We start from the raw sequence: 13,473 nt of genomic DNA on the forward strand, positions 1-13,473 counted from the left end.
TTCAATCAATTAGAATATCCGACCTTTTGGTTGTTGATTTAAATTGATTAACACTTGGATATTGGTCTTTGGTACCATCCAAGTTTATCTCTCTTGTATTTAAATTGAGACTCGCAGTTTGCTTGAGTAAGATTTAAATCGAGAGATAGAGATAAAAACTCTTTGATATACTTTTTGTCTAGATTGAGTCTGACTGTCTAGTTGATTCCCTAGAAAATATATTGGATTTTGTTCATACAGATTGCTAAGCGAAATATTGGGTGTGGTTGTTAGACCCCCGCTTTTTCATCCTCACCTTCACTTCTGATCATAGAAAATTTGTCGGAGCTCTCACCGCCGTTCGACTGTCGCCACCACCTTCCGGCCATATTCCCGCCGACATCGACCAGGTAAGCGATTTTTTTTTTCTGTTTCATGAGTTGTTCATGTTAAAGTTATATATATACATGTGCATATACAAGTGTGAGTTTTGTAGAAAACCCTTGTTTGACAAACGTACGTTCGTTCGATCGTTAGTTTAAGAAACTAGCAACAATCCCTGACTTAGGAGAGATTTTTTATATATATATATATATATATATATAGACATGTATCTAGTGATAAAATTTTGTTTATGAGCTTTCATGGAAACCAAAACTTTATCTTAAAAGGTATGAATTTTCACAAAATTGAAATAAACCCTCGTTTCAAAGAAGGACGATTGCACGAAGGAAAAAGTTTTTTTTTTGATAAAACCGTGAAATATCCATGATTTTATATATATAAAACCATGACATGTTCACAATTTTTTTTCTTTACGTGAGTTTTGCTCACATCAAAATAAAAAAATTTATTTTTATGTGAATAATTCACGTTAAATATATATATACTTTTTTTGAAAATCAAAGCCTGATTTTGAGTAATATTTAAAAGTAAACAATTATTTATGATGAAATATTGTTTAGTTTTCATAATCCAATGGTTAATGTTCACATGGTGGAAGTGTTCATGATTTTATGAAATCTGAGTTTTGCTCGTCTTTTGTAGATTCGAAGAAACGAGCAAGTTTTGAAGTGTTAACTCTTATATCATAATCACTAATGTTAGTGAAAGCATAAACAGGTAAGAGTTAAGGATTAGCATTTCGTTGTGAAATTGACATTGGCATATCCATGATTATGTGTTTCTGGTTCCAGATAATGGTGACTTCCAGTAGTGATTATTCTTCTAGCTCTTCTGAGGATGACTCGAAGACCTCTGCAGCCAAAACACGTGCCAACACGGATCACGCTAAGAAGACAATAAATGGCATGCCTCTCGATGAGCTAAAAGCTGCTCATGATGAGTTCTTGAAGAGGAAATCCTGGGAGGAGATAATAGTTGATTATTGGGAAAGTTCTATACCGTCATGATGGTATAGCCTCAGACTCAGATGCCGAAGAAGAGGAACCCACATGGGAGCCGATGGAACGCAGAAGTAGGCCATATCCACCACACATGGAGATTGAGCGATTGGTTGAGGCTGATCTCCAAGATGAACGTGATGAAGAAGATTACTGGGATGCAATGTACGGCGATGTCGAGGAAGAATTCCCCAGTTCAGATAGTGATTCTTCCGAGAAAGAGTCTGAAGAGGATTCTTCAGAGGATGATGATGATGATGATGATGATGACGAATCAGATGACTCTGACGATTAGTCTTGCTTATAATCTTGTTTGAACATTTGAACGTTTTTCAGTCTTCATAGTAGACATCTCTTTGATTATTTGAACAACTTCACTTCAGAATTAGGATTTTCTTTTTTTGAATGAGAAACCCTTTTATTAATATTGATTCCTTATGCACTTCTGATTGAATTAAATGAAATGGACCAATGTCCATGTGCAAAATCCATCATGATCCCCTTCAGCCTGCTGATTTACGTTTGTGAAAAATAATAGAATGTGGTGCATAGGCTGGGAAGACGCGTGACATGCACGAATCCGTGGGGCTATGCTTTGGTCATTGTCAGTCCCCAGTATGTTGTTTTCCTCCGCATCTCCAGTATTGATCTTGTTTGAAACCTAGGGTTTCAGTAAAACTCGCAACTGAATTGACTATTCGCAGAAGATAAGTGCCCACCGTATCTAGTATATATCTTCAAGACTTTAGGTTTATCATCTACACGAATATTTACTCCATTCCTGAGTTATTTTAATCATACAGAGTAAATTTTAATCATCATACCCCTATTGCTATGTCGGACAGTAGTTCATCTCCTCATGCATCTCCGTTAAAGTGGGGAGCCAAGAAATCCAACCTGGTACGAGATATCCCTTTTGTTCTTTATTTTTTGTAATCAATGGCTAACTAAAGAAAGTATTTGTTGCAGATGAACCAGGATGATCAATGCTCTTCTTCTTCCCTGCATAGTTCAAGGCCTAAGCGCACTATTAAGATCCCTGACCGTTTCAAATCTGCTTGTGTGAGTGCTGGAGTATCTGTGAGTTCTGACAGATATTTTTTAGAATGAAGTTTATTCAAATATATATTCAACCTGAACCTTGTATTTGTAGGTTGATGTTCATGTTGTTGAGGACGGGAAGAAGAAGAAAAGACAGTCAGCAACTGCTGTTGATGATGATCATGTTGATGATGACTCGATCGATCTTGTATATGCTGATGTCAAAGTTCCTGTTCGTGAGTATCCGATCGCTGGACTTCCATTTGACATACCTATGGAAAATTCTTGCCCGGATAATCAACTTGTTGGCGGCTTTATCGTACCCAAGTTTCATGCGCCGCTGTACACCAAAATCTGGAAAAAATATGGACACATCGCCACCACAGAGGTATGGAGGGGTTTTCTTCTAACTCTCTTGACCACATTTGTCGGCTTGTTGCCTATCATTGATGAGATGGACAAGAAGAATTTGCGGGATGTCAAGAATAAATAATTTTACAGATGGAATGACATGATCTCGAATTGTGAGCTCTTGAAATTCAATGTAGGCTGGCTTCGTCGTCGCATTGATATTATCAAGATTGATAGGGATGCTGTTGTTGCCAACATGATTTCCCCGTCGACTGCTATCATGGAGGAAGAGAGAGCACTAGCTTTGGAATCAGTGGGGGTTGACAAAGAAATTGAAGATCTGAGGATAAGAAATGAAAACTTCCGAATGAAGTTGAAAATGATGTCCATTGAGAATTATCTGTTGTTGGACTGTGTGCTCTGGATGAGCATTTATGATTGTTGTTTTCGAATAGGTTTAGGATTTTCTTTAGGTAGAATAATTGATCATGGCATGAAGGAATTTTGTTCATTTATGAAATGTTTAATGAACAAAGGAGCATTTTGCACGCTCTTTGGAGGAATATAAATCACATTTTGAAATATGCTTGAAATGATGAAAATGTGATTGTTTTCGACGGATCAGGCATAATATACTTTGAGCCATTTACCGTTGATTATATTTCCTTCCACTCATCCATCAATAGTTAAGATCTTGTAATATCCACTGGATACCGCCTTGATGACTACATATGGTCCTTCCCATTTCGGAGAGAACTTGGGAGCAGACATATCTAGTTGAATGTGTTTTGTTGTCTTTAATACCAAATCTCCTACTTGGAATATTCGGGGTTTTACCATTTTGTTGTAAGCTCTGGAGATCCTTTGTTTGTATGCTTCCACGTATTTTTCTACCTTAGCCCTCCTCGACTCAAGCATGTCAAGTTCAGCGATTCTGAGTTGGAAACTTCGGCTTTATCCCATTGTACTCCACTGGCTGTTGCAATCCTTGCTAAAGGAATTTTGATTTCTGTTGGGAGTATGGCGTCGGCTCCATAGACGAGAGAGTATGGTGAAGTTCCTATCGAGCTCCTTGGTGCGGTCCGATAGGCCCATAAAGCCATAAAAATTGTTCATGCCACGTTCTACGATTATCATGAATTTTTCGGCTAAGAATTCAGATCAAAGTTTTGTTGGTGCTCTCTGCTTGTCCGTGTTAGAGCACTGCTCGGTCGAACTCGCATGCGTTGATATATCAAGCATGTTTGTCAATATTAGTGATCAAAACTATATGTCTTGATTTCTAGTTTACTTATGACTAAGTCTCGGTCTAGGATAGTTAAGTGCAGTTGAGCTCCAGACTCCATGGCGATCATCTTATGAAGACGAAGAACTACTCGAGGAATAAGTGGAACTTCATCCGACAAAAAGGTATGCGGATACTTGAAATTTTCTGTTACTCAAAAGTCTATTCTATCTCCTACTCTTGAGACAAAATCGTATAAGTATGATAGTTTTCATACACACACATTTACTATTTCGAGCCGAGTTTACTCGCGTATCTTTTTCTCGAAATATGTGTTGGTGAGCTTTTGCTTTAACCATTTTCATCTTTACCCGTGACGCAAGTCATGAAGACGTTTCAATCTTGAAAATAGCTTTGATGACGATAGTCGTGAATAACGATTGTTATAACATTATAGAAGAATGTTTCAATGATTGAAATGTGGATTTGAGAGTACCAACTATGGGTATAAGCATATATAGTGTGATCACACATTAGTGTATAAATCCATGTGCCGAAAACCAAGTGCGTGCATATGTGTGCATGCGGTATTGGTGAAGGAGACAGGTTGAGTACCTGCGGAAATTTTCATACCAAAAATTTCTGCTGAGTTTGTAAGTTTGTAAGTTTGCAAAGTAGTAAACCAGTTACCTTAGGTATGCACACCTGTACGCGTACCCATGGAAGTTTTCGAACCGAAAATTTCTACTGAGTTTGTAAACTCAAATCCGGTTACTAAGGTACGCATACCCGTACGCGTACCCAAGCTGGTTAATTCTCAAATCGGTTGTTCATGAACTTAAAACAATAATTTATAAGGAATGAAATCTTTGCAAACCGTGGCTATATTGTTCATGAATTGATTCAAGTGAATCAAACCGATTTTGTTTCAATTTTGTCTATGAATAAAGACCTAAGCAATTGAACAACTCTTGAACTAGTTCTTATGAGTCATTTGAACTAGTTATGAGAAAGATGAATACGGTTAATATGAAATTGCTCATATGGATAATCATTGGTTAACTATTTGTGAACCAACTAAGTGTACACGTTTAGGTACGGTTACTCAAACCTAAATGAATACATTTCATTTGTGTGTGACAAGCTAAGTTTCTATCTAACGGTTGAAAGATATTAGCTTGGAGAAATCAGGTTTTTTATCTAACGGTGAATATTGAATCTTTGTTACCAAGGTAACTTGGATTGCAAACCCTGATTTGAAAAATATATAAAGGAGACATCTAGCAACTGGAAAAACTAATCCCTACACCTCATGTGTGATACTAGTTGGTTTTGCTATAGTCGATTCTCTTTTAACCGTAGGTTTCTTCTCGAGACCCTGTCGGTTAACGACTGAAAGACTTCATTGTGATTGTGAAGCCAGACGAAAATACTTTCTTGTAGTTGAGTGATCTGATCTTGCCATTTTCTATTGTAGGAGTTCAATTGAATAATTGACTTGAGATTATATCTCCGATAGGGCAAGATAAAAATAAATCACAAACATCTTCGTCTCATCGTTTGTGATTCCACAATATCTAGTTTCACTACCATACAATTTAGATTATTGTGAGGTGATTGATAATACTAGGCTGTTCTTCGGGAATATAAGTCTGGGTTATCAATTAGTTCATGTTCACCTTGATTTATCAAAAGACAGAAAAAAAACTCTTGCGTATTTCTGTGGGAGACATATTTATTCAATCCTATAAACTTTTATGTGTGAGACAGATTTATCTATCAAGTCTTCGACTTTGGGTCGTAGCAACTCTTACTAAGGGAATCAAGTGTGTAGTATCCTGCTGGGATCAGAGACGTAAGGAGCGCAACTGTACCTTGAATCAGTGTGAGATTTATTAGGGTTCAACTACAGTCCATACCGAAATTAGTTTGTAGTAGTCTAGTGTCTGAAGCGGCATAATACAGTGTGATGTTCAATCTGGACTAGGTCCCGGGGTTTTTCTGCATTTGCGGTTTCCTCGTTAATAAAATTTCTGGTGTCTGTGTTATTTCTATTCCGCATTATATTTTGTTATATAATTGAAATATCACAGGTTGTGCGTTAAGATCAATCAATTAGAATATCCAACCTTTGGTTATTGATTTACATTGATTTACACTTGGATATTGGTATTTGGTACCATACAAGTTTATCTCTCTTGTATTTGATAACGATTCACAGATTTCCATTTGCTTGAGTAAAGATCAAATCGAGAGATAGAGATATTAACTCATTGATATACTTTTTATTAAGATTGAGTCTGGCTTTCTAGTTGATTCTCTTTAAAGTATATTATAGTTAGTCCATACAGATTGCTAATCGAAATATTGGGTAAGGTTGTTGTACCCCCGCCTTTTCAATTGGTATCAGCAGGCAAACACGCTCAAGACCTTACAAGTCTATGTTTGTAGCGATCTGACTCTATGGACAGCAATATTATCTATGATAAACGCATCATCAGAAAAAAAAAGTTCTGTGTCGATCAATCCTATTGAAGAGAAAGATTCTTCAATCTCAAATATAGACGAACCTAGTGTTCTAAAGAGACAGACATACACTGACATGTGTTATTCCGATTACCCTTCAAAGGAGTGTATATCTATTTTTGGAAGGGAAACAGCTGAAGAGAGTGAACTTATTCTAAATCTTGTTAGAATCCAAGCTGATAAATTTAATCAGTTTAAAAAACATGTCAATGCTCTTCTTAGTATAGTAAGAGACGACAATTCCAAAAACACAAAAGCCATGTCTTCACAAGTCCTTCTTGAGACTCTCCTTGAAAAGGATGTTTTGGAAATTGAACATCGTTTGAATAAACTCTCGATTCAAGGATGCTTCAAAAAATCCACTATACCATCTACTTCTCTTAAAACCAAAAGTGATCCTGGTTCAGAAGTAAAACCGAAATCCCTTCCAATTAAAAAGGATGTGCTTGCAATCTTCTTTGTTCAATAATGTTGCGGAACACATGGGAGGAAGAAATATTTAGACGAATATGTCAGGACGAAACATTCTAATCACTCGCTTGATCAGAAAGTTTGTCACTTTTGCAGGTCAAAAGAGCATGTTGTGTAAAAAGGGAACCCTATGTTGAATAACAAGTACCTTGTTCAATTTCAATACACCTTGGACTTAATTCTCAAAGGTATAACTGACATTAGTATGTGTAAACCAAATGGTTTCAGTACTCATCTTGTGTATCCTACCAGGAAAATCAGTTCAATGGGTCTCTCAAAGATGCATAACAAACGTCTGAAAAACCGTCTAAGAAAAGATCAGAAATCCTTCTTGTGCTACAGAGGAGATAATAGTTCTGTTGATGTGAACAAAGTATCAAGGAAAAAGAGAAAAGATGATGATATACGAAATAACCTAAAGGAGGTAATTAAGGGTTATAAAGAAATCCTCAGCAGGATGTCAACCATCTCTCCCGGTAAGTAACGATACTATGAGTCATATTTTGATAACAGTAATGTTTATGACAATTTTTCACATCATAATGGTTTTCCTCTAAAGTCTCTAAGAAAGAAGGATAACCAAAGGCAATGGTCATTTAATGAGCTGGAGGCTCATACTTGTGTAAATTGATCACAAGGTTGAAATCTCACTTACAAAAATCCTTGTTGAGTGAAAATTGAACAGGTATACTTTTGGAAAGTGTCTCTGATGATCTATCTAATTTCTTATCGTTCTTAGATGGATTGTCAATCACAAACACTTTTACATAAGTATTTATTTTATGCATACTTTTTCGTTGCCCCTTGTTTTTTTTTTCCACTTGCTTCGGACCCTAGAGCAAAGATGCATGGGTTTTGTGCAGGCTATCTTCACAAATAGCCTTTTTATAGGTACACGCACGGTCTTTAGGTTCCTTCGCAAACCGTGCTTGTAAACCCTAAGTCTATTCGAAATCGTTTATATACCCTTCCTATTGAGCTGAGATATCTCACTCTAGGCCTCTTATTATCAATGGCGTCTTCTTCTTGCTCTTGGGATTTACCTGAAGACTTCGTTGATAATGCGGTGTATTTCGAGTTCGATAAAGAGAAGGGAACCTTTGTTGAAGTTGAAAGATCTTTTCCTCAATCTCCTGATTCCTACTCACACATTGAGGATGTTGAAAAACTTTCAGATGAAGTGGTTGTTGACTTTCTCAAGAACTTTGAGGATGCAAAACAACAACTTGTTGTTACAATGAAGTGTCTTGATATGGTAAGAACTGAGTTGAAAAAGGTTAATTCTGACCTTGTTCTCATGAAAACTCATGTAAAAGAACTTATCAAAAAGGATATCCACTCGGAAGAAACATAGGATGATGTCAATCACAAGCTTAAAGATCTCAAGACTCTTAAGGATCCTGAATCGGTTGTTTGATGATTAACTCGTGTTTGATGTTAGCTTGTGTTTGGTCTTTAGTAGATGTTTTATTTTTTATCTAGTAAGACTTCTTAAAAGAATTTTATTCTTGTTTTTGTTTAAGAAGGATAACTAGGTTTTGGAATAGCCATTATTGTGAGTACACATAGCTATGTCCAACTTTTTCACTTCATGTTTTTAGATTTATTTGTTTAAATTCTAAAGTTTGGTTTGGAAGATGAGTTTTGCAGTACTAATAATAATGGTTTTATATATTGCAATGTGTTACGGGATATGTGTGTTTGCGTCCGTGATAGACACATTTATGTGTCTAATATGTCTCAATTGTATGTATTGTTAGTGCTCGATTTTGTATTTATTGTGTTATTTTATGTCTTTGTAGGAAATTTTAGAGAAATATTCCCTTGCGGCGAAATGAGCTCAAAAAGTGGTGTTTTACACCCCAGGATAAAGTGTTAAAGGCACCCCAGAAATGCGCTAAAAGCACCCGGAGGAGTTGTTAAAAACACCAGAAAAATTACTGTTTCAGCCCCAAAATTACTATTTCCGCCCCAATTGCTAAAGGGACCCCAGGAATGGATAAAGGGGAGGTCCCTTTCTTCCAAAATTTGAAATCAGAAAAAGGCGGGAAAAATGACGCATGCAACTGGCAGAACTTTGGGAAGAATTTTTTGACGTGTTTTAGTGAGATTCAATCGCTGAAACTTTGTTGAAAGATGTGGTATATCATAACAGAGCTGGTATGGGTGTTTGTTGCGATCAAATTTGGCTAGAAAGTTCAACAGATGAAATCAGAGCAGACCCGTACGGGAGGAATCTATTCACGGGATTTCTTGAGTTTTGTGGAATTTGAGCGTGTTCAGAACATGTGTTATGACTCTATCAATAGGCAGAGGCGTGACAGAGCTAAATGAGGAGAGTTCTGCAGCTGTAATACGCGTGCAAGAGACGAGAAGGGAAAGAAAATATTCCCAAAATATTGTCATTTACTTCCCGAGTAATGAAGATTATATGGAGTGAATGAGGGAGATTTCTTGCGCCTGTTGGGTATATATAGAGTTATAGGTTCGAAGGAAAGGGGGTGTCGAGATTTTGGGGTCGATTGGGAGACCACAGGGAGGTTGCAGAGGCGAAGAGAAGAACTGCAGGAAAGTTTCCTGCTGCTGTTGAAGAAGAAGGAGAAGACGAAGAACAGACGTCCCAGGACCGTCGTTCTTCAACAATGTCAACAGCAGCAGCTAAGTATCGTTGTTTTACAGCAGTACGCTTTTATCGTTGATTTATGGACGCCTTTTGTGGGTCGTAGATTCACTGTTTTATGCTTTTTCACTCTTTTAATCAAATTTTGGGCATCAATTATGTATTTTGAGAACATGATTAATATGACGAGTTAAACCCCAAGCACTGGGACGACGGAGGAGGCCGTGTTTCATCCATGTGGTAATTTAAATTAATTCTTTATTTACTTTTTGCACCAATTTTAATTGAATTAAGATTTTAATTAATTATTTGTGATTTTATTTGATGGAGCATGCTTAGTCTTAGGGATTCTTGATGCGCCATGCTCATAAAATACAAGTAATATTTTATAGAATCTACTTTGGCAAAGAATAGAGTTAATATTTGTTTTGTTTTGAACTATAATCGCCTAGAATTAAATTCTGAACCACTTGAAAATGAAAAATGGCCGAATCTTTAGTCCCAGTTTCTCGAACCAGTGTTGATATTTTTATTGTATATATTTATCTTTTTTATTAAGTTTAAAAAAATTATCCTTCACAAGTCCGAGAGTTTGAACCTCATTACTACAACCCACGAAAAATCATTAATCATTTTGGCGCCGCCGACGCGGATTTGTGCTTAGGTATATTTTTAGGTTTTTATTATTCTTTATTATTCCATTTGTTCTTTTTACGTCTCTTTGGTTATGTCTTTGTATTACAGGTTTGAAGTTGGATACTAAAGACCTTGGAATCAAAGCTTAAAGCTAAAAGAGAAGGAAAAAAGACAAAGCAAAAAAATAAAGAAAAAAGAGAGAAAAAAAAAGAGAGAGATTTTTTTTTTTAAGAGACTTTCCATTTTATATTTTTTGTAATTATTATTATTTTTTGTATTTCTTTTCATTGGACTGGACTTTGGACAATTTATTTTAATTTTAAACCCTACGGAAGGGTTATATAAAAAAATAAATAAATATAAACTGTTTGCAGGGAAGGACGACGATTACAATATCGTCTCGGCCCCTCGGGTTCGTACATGACATAGGATTCGTGGCCCTAGTCGACTTCAACGGTTCATCCCCCGTCTGGTACAGGAGGTAAGTTCATGGAAACACTCGCGAATCTCCTGTAAGCGAGCTACTGTATTCCTTAAGGTGATTCATTGATTGAGGACGAATTTGGACTGTTTTTTAATTCCTAGTAAAGGGCAAGGCCTAGCCAATACAAGATAAGGGTTCGGATTTCATCACCGTTCCCTTCTTTCCCGCCTTAGGTAAACGAAACCTAACGCGAACCCAAGCTTAAAATCTGATTAGAACGAGACCGATAGGGTAACAAGCTTGGTAGGAAAATCTTTCGAAAAATATTGGTTACTCTTTTAGCATACTTCGAAGTTCTTGATGGTTTATGTAAGTTGAATGCGTTACTGCGCCGCCTTTTACCGGTGAGGCATTGGGTATCAAATCTCAACTGAGCTTCCATCGCCTCGATTCAACTTACATTAGCTCGGATTGATTCCAGAGGGGTGTTCTCAAATTGTAACGAATTCCTTTTCGAAGGAATAGAAGCTGGTCTAGAAAAAAATCTAAGTGGATCCATCATGCTTTTTGTTTGCTAGAAATCTTTAGGTTTGTTTTGGTGGAGTCGAGTCGGCCTTGTTTGTGGTTGTGTAGAATTCCCTTGCAATTAAGAATGTCGAACTGGTATGATAGAAGCCAATACAATGAGTATCGACCTGAATTTGAATATGGACATCATCAGTTTTATGACCATGGTGGGAATAGTAGTTGGGAACGCCAACCTTTTCAAGGTTATGGTTCATACCATAGTGAGCCCAATTACTATCCACACACGAATTGGTCTTACGAGCAAGAAAATCAAGAATATTATAGTACTAGTCATGCGTTTTTGGAAAATTACTTAAAAACTAGTCCTGATTATGACATTTCTAAACCTGTTCAATCTCTAGAAGAAACCTACCAACAAGTTCGAAGGGAGTATGAACGTGCAGTTAGTTCAAGAGAAGAGAGTACACAACGGTCTAAGATATTCAATGAGACTTGTGAACGTACAAGTGTTACGCTCAGTGAAATTCAAGCACGTTTAGAGGCAGAAAATGAACAGTTAGCTAATGCTGCTCGAAATAATCTAAATTTCCAAAATAGTGTTTCCAATTCTACCCTTGATATCAATAGTGAATATTTGCCCAATCTAGAGGACGAGGTTAGAATAAAAGACACTACTTTAGATGAGGTTCATGATGATTATGATTAAGATAATATTGATGAAGAATCATACATTTGTAGGCATAGTGATCCGGAACTAGTTACTCTATTTGAGCTTCATAATGATAATATTATTTCTGGTTCAGATACCAATAATTTTAATGATTATTCACCTATTCAAAAGGATGTGGATCTGACTAGAGATACCACCGTTTTAGACGATGTAGTTCATGATCCTTTAGCCTACAGAGTATTGGACAATCCATTATTTGATGAACTTATTAATGGATCGGAGGAAGTTACTTTGATTAACACCTTAGTTAATGAGCTTTTATTAGAAACTCTCTTATAATCCTTTATATGATGATGTTTAGAGGAACCGGTTTATCTTGAGAATTCTGTTTTCGAGTCGAACGATTTGGAAACGGTAGTCTTAGATGAACTCGTAGAGATTAGTGAGGATGAACCTGACTTAGACGAATCAATTGCCCATTTTCAGGAATCTGATGATCTAGAAATTAGGGAGATTGTGACCAGTCTATCTAGAGACGCTGAAAACTCTAAGTTTGGGGGTGATTATCGTTCTCCGTGTGCTATAACTCTTAAAAAGGTCCCTCACTTGGGACTTGACATCAATGCCTCGACCATTCTAAAAGATTATCTTCATACACGTTTTCCTAAATCTAATGGTGTCTATAAGGAAATTCAGTCGTTAGATAACCCATCCTCTGGTTGATGTAGTTTACCCAGGCTATGATTCCAAGATCAATTTTGTTTTCCCACCAAAAACTTTTCTACTGATTGTGGGAACATATGAGTTTAAAATGTGTCAATTTTTAAGTTTTGAGACTAAAACTAATTATTTTAGGAGATTAGGGTCGACACATCTGTTTAAGGAAGACTATCACTCTCTGGCTTGTGGCAGTCTCCTTTTGTCAGCTCTTTTTGGTTTTGAAGACCCACAGTTATTCCGATTACTGTTATACGGTTCGAGTTGACTAAACCCTTCCTAAGTCTGTCTGAAGACTTTAAACTTAGCACTTCTTGGGAGGTAACCCAATCTCATGAAACTCGGTAATATCCTTCCTTAACTCTTTTACTTCAAATGGTAACAATTTCTCCTTGTTCATGTTTTTAATTTTATCTTTAGAACATTGAGGACAATGTTAGATTTAAGTTTGGGGGTATTGGGAGAAACTTTTTAGTTGCATAATAAATAAACTCCAGAGCCTAAAAATTTATGCTTATTTAGGGTGGCACTAACCAATCTAAGTGGATGGAAGCATTTTGGTTTTAGGAGTTGAGGGACCAATCTGACTAGATGGAAACATCTAAAGAGTCTATTCATAAAAGCACAGAGCTCAGTTGTTAGGAATAACATGATAGTTTCACTATATATCGTTGAGTCCTTTTCACTTCTTTTTTTTGATGTTGTTTTCTTTTTAAATATGTTTCTAAGTGATTTGGTGGGGCTCACGATTCAAGTTGTTACCAATGCTAGGGTGAATTAGAATGATTGAGATACCATGAAAAAAAACAAATTGAAAAAAAAGAAGAAGAGAAAAATTGAGACCAGACCATTTGACCAAAAGGAATAAATTCAATAAAGTCG

The 13,473-nt window shown here is 36.5% G+C and overlaps 1 protein-coding gene across 1 annotated transcript; it reads left to right on the plus strand.

The window, feature by feature from the left end:
- The first annotated feature begins 1,178 nt into the window (after positions 1 to 1,178).
- LOC113272529 (calsequestrin-1-like) lies at positions 1,179 to 1,677 on the plus strand. Its single transcript, XM_026522352.1, has 2 exons — positions 1,179 to 1,287; positions 1,400 to 1,677. Exons 1-2 carry the CDS (start codon positions 1,179 to 1,181, stop codon positions 1,675 to 1,677), a joined length of 387 nt encoding a protein of 128 aa, XP_026378137.1.
- The last annotated feature ends 11,796 nt before the right edge of the window (positions 1,678 to 13,473 follow it).

Source organism: Papaver somniferum, chromosome 4, assembly GCF_003573695.1.
Source record: "Papaver somniferum cultivar HN1 chromosome 4, ASM357369v1, whole genome shotgun sequence".
NCBI lineage: Eukaryota > Viridiplantae > Streptophyta > Magnoliopsida > Ranunculales > Papaveraceae > Papaver > Papaver somniferum.

Excerpts from the sequence above, each read along its gene's own strand:
- LOC113272529 (XM_026522352.1), top strand. The coding sequence starts at position 1,179 with ATGGTGACTTCCAGTAGTGATTATTCTTCTAGCTCTTCTGAGGATGAC. Across the intron at positions 1,288-1,399 it reads CGCTAAGAAGACAATAAATG|CCTCAGACTCAGATGCCGAA; the intron begins GCATGCCTCTCG and ends ATGATGGTATAG.